At 41.0% G+C, this 6,820-nt stretch overlaps 1 protein-coding gene across 1 annotated transcript in view; it reads left to right on the forward strand.

Annotated features, from left to right (window-relative positions):
* The window catches only part of LOC114050706 (metastasis-associated in colon cancer protein 1-like), an 89,311-nt gene extending 83,673 nt beyond the window's left edge, over positions 1–5,638 (forward strand). Inside the window, exon 11 of the mRNA XM_027872569.1 lies at positions 5,293–5,638. Within this exon, the coding sequence (XP_027728370.1) occupies positions 5,293–5,505 (213 nt within the window). The 3' untranslated portion in view covers positions 5,506–5,638. The remainder of the gene's footprint in view (positions 1–5,292) is intronic.
* Positions 5,639–6,820: the final 1,182 nt, after the last annotated feature.

Consider the following 6,820-nt stretch of genomic DNA (forward strand, 5'->3'; position numbering starts at 1 on the left):
TGCTGTGGCTGAGGTGATTGACTTTGATGTGATTATGAATAATGATAATGAGGTTCATCATCCAAGGCACTCCTCTGAGGATGATTCGTTCTCTGAATGCCCCAAAGTAAGTTAGATGTTGGGTCCTGCTTGGGGTTCTGACCCCCTCAGAAACTCCACCTGATTTTCCCATCCATCATTCTTTGGACTTCCCAGAGCTGGTCTGGGCAGGGGGTCTCACTCAGATGGGTGTCCACACAGCTCTATCACCCATGGGATCAGCCAGATGCCAGTTGAGACACTTCCCACTGGGATGCTATGTTGTTTGTGAACCTCCTGTTGCCTTTGTGAGAAATGGTGAGATTGAGAAATGGCCATCCGGTCTTCCCCAATCTAGGATTTGCACCGTCTATATCACCTGTGCATATTTCATGGAAGGAGCAGAGGCTTAGCCTGTTGCAGAAGGGAAGGTGCCTCAGGGCCTTTCTATTCTGAGCCACTCCTGTAGCAGCTGTGGAAGCGATGAGAAGGATGTCAAGTCCTTCTCCCCAGGGGAAGTCACCTGTGGTCATCTCCTCTGCCTCTGACTGAAGCAATCTTGGCTCCATACACTAGGAACTAATTGGATAACATAGATCTTTCATGTCAGAGATGATGGAGCATGATAATGAAGCTGCCACCTTGGCCCAGTGCTGTGGGCCAGATTGCTACAGTGCTCCACTGGGCTTAGAATCTCTCTTAGTAGCCTGAGGCCCCCAGGGAAGAAAGGCGAAATCTTTTACTAGAGTAGATTTCTTACCTTTAGGTTTATATAGCACCGAGGTTAAAAAAAAATGTGTAATATGGTTATAGACGATGACTTTTGAAATCGATACCTTGGAAGGACCAGGAACAGTGAGAGCTTTTACATCATATTGGACTTCAGCAACCTTTAATTCAACAAGCCTTTTTAGGCACCTATTATATACCAGTCACTGAGCTCATCACTTGGGATACAAAAAAAAAAGAGAGAAATAAGACCATACCTGAATTAAAAATAATGTGTTCCTGTTGTTCTTGGTGATAGATAGGTGGTACAGTGGTTAGAGCATTGGAAATGAGTTCAAATCCTTCCTTAGGCATTTCTCACCTGTGTGACACTAGGCAAGTTACTTCTCTCAACCTCACTTTCCTCATCTGTAAAACGGGGATGATAATAATAGTTACTTTCTTACTGGCTTGAGAGAATAAAATGAGGTGAAATTTGTAAAGCTCTCTGAAGACCTTACTATGCTACATAAATGTTACTTCTCCTCTTCCTCCCTTCTTCTCTTTCCCTTCCTCCTCCTCCTCATCATCATCATCATCAACATCTCTGAGCAGTAGGTAGGAATCTTGAGGCTGACCAGGCAGTCTCATCCCCATCTTTGGCTCTCCTATTACTGAACTCTTCCTGCAAGGGGTTTCAAATCATATCTTCAGGCAATTAGGAGGATACCTTAGTCACATTGTCTCCCTAGGAATAATATCACAAACATTACCCCACAGTGTTCCTGGGAAAATAAACAAACATAATCTTACAAGTAAAGACACAGCATATTCGTCCCCTTTAACTAAGATCATGAATGGAAGTTAGAGAAAGGCTTGAGACATGCGCTTGATGGGAGAAAAATCCTTCTCGTGACAAGACCTCCTAGAAGTGAGTGCAATGGGCTTCTTTGGTGGCCATGGCTCCTCTGCCACGGAGATTGTGAGACAGCTGCTGTTTGCCTGCTTGTCTTCAGGGTGGTAGAGAGGACTCTTATTAGCTTGGGTTTGGCTAGAGCAAGTGTTCTTAACTTTCTTGTTTGTCATGGAATCCTTGGCAGTCTCATGTAGCCTGCGAAGCCCTTCAGAGAATAATACTTTGAGTTGCATAAAATAAAAAAAAAGTAGGATTGCTAAGGAAACTATATCCAAATATATATTTTTAAAAATTGACAGAGCCCTGGTTATGAACTGCTGGTCCAGATAGATTCTAAGATCTCTGCCAACTTGAAAATATTGTGATTTGAAAACCTTAGTTAAGATCTCTATGTCAGTGTCATACAACAGTGATAATGATAATGGCTTATAACTATATAGCATGGCAGTATTGTGCAATGGACAGTGACTGGCCACAGAATCAGGAAGACCTGAATTCAAATCCTGCTTCTGCTACATATTGGCTATGCTATCCTGGGCAAATCACTAAGCATCTTAGTATTCCTCAGCACCGAACACTGGGAAAGATCCAGTAAGAAAGATAGACTCAAATGGAATCACAGAGCCAGATCTCCCCAGTATCTCTCAGAGACTTCTCTCTCTGCCTCTGTCTCTCTGTGTCTCTTGCTGTCTCTCTATCTCTCTGTCTCTGTGTGTCTCAGTCTCTGTCTCTCAATCTCTCTCTTCTCTCTATCTCTCTCTTTGTCTCTGTCTCTCCCAGTCTCCTCTTTCTCTCTGCCTCTGTCTGTCTGTCTCTATCTCTGTATGTCTCTCTGTCTCTTAATATCTTTTCTCTCTGACTGTCTCTCTTGCTATCTCTCTCTCTCCCTGTGTGTCTGTCTCTGTCTTTTTCTGTCTCTGTTTTTTTTCACTCTTTCAGATTTACAAAAGTGTTTTATCTCTATTATCTCATTGGATCTTCACAATAATTCTGCAATGAAAGCGCTGCTATTATGCCGTTTTTACAGATAAGGAAACTGAGGTTCAGAGAGGTTGAACCCAGGGTCTCTCCTTACTTCCTGTCATGCAGTTCTCACTATACCACCCCCAAAACAAACAAGGGGCACACTCTTACATGTGCTACTGCCACATTAGTGCAGAGGCAGCTCCTCCTACCAGAAACCATTGTACTGTCCAATTGCGGGAACCTGTAAAGGTACAAAAGGCACTAAACTGGCAAACATTGAATCCCTCTGGTCCCAAGAATATTAAAATTAAAATAATAACATGATCACAGAATATTGACTTCCCCACCTCCACCAGTGAAGCGTCTGTTGTTAACTGTTGCTTATTATCAAGGTGTATGTCTCTCTTCCGCACCCGTACGCCCAGAATCACTACACTTTTTGTTTGTATATTTTCATTGGAGTAGGGGAACTCCTGGTGGGTATGTTCCCTTTACTAGTGAAGTTGAACAACTCATCTTCAATTTGTCCATCCATCTATCCATCAATTAATGTTTATTAAGTGCCTCCTATGTGCCCAGGCACTGTTCTGAGCCCTGGGGAGTTGTAGCTCTCTTCTGAATTATTCCATCAAGTCCTTATCCAGATGAGTGGGTTTAATCAAATTACTCAGGGCTACTTCTAGAAAAAAATTTATAAACAAGAAAGAGAGGGGCCTAACTCCTTCAGGACACTGCCTTCAAGTTGGGGAGAGAAAGATTCTCAATCCCTCCTGTAGTCAAGTGGGACAAATCAGTAACTAGAACTTGCAAAATCTACAAACGAGAAAATATGACCCAATGTTGTTCCCTGGCAAATACAGAAAATACTTAGTAATACTATAATTTCTTTATACCTATAGTTTGATTTAAACCATTGAGTTTAATTCATGTAATGTTAATGAATGATTATGGTCTTGTACTGTTCCTTTGAAGATCATGGTTACAAGATGGCCTATTTACATTGGGTCTCAATTAGTGGGATGACTTTTTATTGCTGTCCACTGTTCTCTTCATTTCCCCAAATGGGCTCTGAGCCAGGCCTATGGCATCAGTGCTCTCTGTGGGGCAGAGACACTACCATGGAGTGTGGTGCATCAGCAGTCAGGCGAAGAACTCAGGTCCGGCCATTTACACCAGCAGTGTGCCCCGAGTGGCTTATTTTCTGCCTCTAAACCATGGAAGCAGCTGTGAGGATCTAGTGGGCTAGATTGTATGTAAGACCCTGGGATCTAGGGTTCGTAATGTTTGTGGTTTACATCTCTTTTTCCTTTTCTGTTAATAGATCCTCTGTTTTGGGAGGGGCACCTCACATATTTTGACTTCTGTGGTTTTGGAATGTGTGCATTTTGCAAGTGGCGCAAATATCTGCAAATTAGATGAGGGAACCCAAAGAAGCATCAGTAATAAAGTTTGCATTCTAACTACTTGGCTTGTGGGATCTTTCTGTCATCCAGTTCTTGTCCCCTGAGCATGCATTTGGAATTATTTTTCTTTTCATATTTTACAATTTGTCTTATTTGGCCTGTCTTTGTCTCTCTCTCCTTGCTGCAAGTCTGGTTACCGTGGTTACCATGACATCCTCAATTGGTGTGTGAGGTTCTTCTTTGACGCCATCAGATCACTATGGAAACCGTGATGTCATTGGCCTGGTCAGGTGCTGGGCCAGAGCCCCCTGGAGGGGGAGGGGGCTCAAAGCAGTCCTTTGATCCCCCTCTGGGATAACAGGCATCCATCCCTTGTTATTAGGGAATCGGAGAATCGCTTTCATTTGGCCAAATCCAACTGAATGTTTACTTTATTTGTTGAATTGTGTTTGGATAAAATGATGTGAAATATTAAGTACCTTTATACAGCACCCTCAAGAGATTTGGTAGGGAAAGGGCAGGGCTCCTAGACAGTCTAAGACACCACACCACAAAGGCAGTCTATTTCAAAAGCCATTGATTGAATAACACAAAAGCTGCACTTAACATCCATCACACCTACCCCTATGAAGCCCTCTTATGTGTGAAACGTGGACATGCAAGGTGTGCATAATTACTATTTTTTTCTTTTATTTTTGGACCTGCATATCTATCTGTGTGGAGACTTTTCAATTCTGCAATCTGCAAAACAGATTTGCAGTATGTCTGTTGATTCTAGAGAGGTGCCTGCCAGTGTCAGTGGGAGGCTGAGTGACTTGCCCAGTCTCACATAGCTGTTGTGCTTCAGAGGAAGACTTGAATTCAAGTCTAATCACAGAGAAGTGCTTAGTACCTTAAGAGGTAAGGCCATGAGCACACAGTGATCACATGGCAGGAACTAGACTGGAGGCCAGGCTGTTCTGAGTCTAAGGATCCTCCAAAACACGGCCACGCTTAAATGAGAGAATTCCTACCAGCTCTGGATAAGCACGAAGATATATCAACTCGAAATGGACTCCCTAAATATATTAGGCTCTCTTTAAAGCTGTAATTGTAGCATCTCTGCTGTATCAGGCCACTATTTACTCCTAAATCATCCATTTTTAGAAGACAAAGACGTTTCCAGTTGGCTAGAATTTTAATTTGTCTCCATCTTCCAAGTCTCCCAAGAGGCCTTGCTTTCTTCTGCTCCCACTGGTACCCGGGCTCTCATTCAACAACTTCTCCATTTTTTCTTTGCAGATGATGTGGAAGCCTGCATATGATTTCCTCTATACTTGGGGAGCACATTATGGAGAAAGCTACCAGAACGTGTTGCAAGATTTACAACTGGCTTTGGACAGAATGAAAAACCCTGTGACCAAGCATTGGCGAGAATTAACTGGGGCCTTGATCTTGGTGAACTGCTTGGACGTTTTGAGAGAAACATCCTTCCACGTCTCAGAGGAAGAATAGTTTTCTTTTGTTTTTGAGGCAGGGGAGAGTGGGCTAGATCATGTGCAAATATTAGGTTTATTTTTTTCGTGTTTTGGGGAAAAAATCTTGTTCCCTTAACAAGGACATGACAAATAAAACCATTTTAATTACTTGCTGTCGAATGCATGGTTGGTTGTCATTGATAGATAGAAAAGATTTTTCTTTTCACTCCAAATAAGAATCTCTAGAGACCCCACTTCCTTTAAAATCAAAAACAAAAACAAAACACACTTTTTAATCTTCCTACTGAGAGTGTGGACCCAGGCTGCATGACTGAAGGAATGACTTAGTTCCATGTTGCATCAGATTTGGGATATGCTGGGTATTCCTATCTCTGAACAATAAACACATTTATTACTGCATTTTATTTATATGGAAAATTAGTTTTCCAATAAAATGAACCTTTCAGTAGTACTCAAAATAGTTAAGCAAGGCTATCTATGTCTGATAACTAACAATTATCAAGTAAATCTCTATAAATATAGATATAGTTATACACATGTGAAGTAATTCATACATATTAATAATTACATAATTAAATTAAAACATGCACATTTATATACATAGACACATATTGATTTTTAAATGAAAAACAATGAATTTCCTATATATATACATATATCCACCTATATATGTGTAAAGGGAGCTAGTGTTTGTGTAGTGGATAAAGTGATGGGCCTGGACTCAGGAAGACTCAACTTTGGGAGTTCAAATTTGGTCTCAGACACTTACTAGCTGTGTTACCCTGGGCAAGTCACTAAATGATGTTTGCCTCAGTTTCCTCATCTATAAAATGAGCTAGAGAAGGAAATGGCAATCTACTTCAGTATCTTTGCCAAGAAAATCTCTAGCGGACACAACTGAAAAATGACTGAATAACAACAAAATATGTGGATAAAGTGATCCATGTGTATGAATCATATGTAATGGATTGTCTATATACATGTATATATCAAAATATATATACATGCACATATGCACACACTATACATAATTATTCATAAGCACATCTATTATACCCTAAGATGTTCATATATATATATATATATGCACATATATACACATACATACATATACACACATTTACACACATATTTATGTATGTGTGTGCAGAGGTGTGCGTATGTATACATACACATTTATACATATACACAATCATCTACACACAAACATATCATCACCTCTCTAGGTCTCAGTTTCTTTAACTACCCAGAAGAGTTTGCATTCAATGCCCCCAGCTTCCCTTGCTCTCTACTTCTAGGGTCCTCTTATCCCCTTCATCTCCATCCCTCAC

The sequence above is a fragment of the Vombatus ursinus genome, unplaced genomic scaffold (genome assembly GCF_900497805.2).
Source record: "Vombatus ursinus unplaced genomic scaffold, bare-nosed wombat genome assembly UNPS02014799.1, whole genome shotgun sequence".
Lineage (NCBI taxonomy): Eukaryota > Metazoa > Chordata > Mammalia > Diprotodontia > Vombatidae > Vombatus > Vombatus ursinus.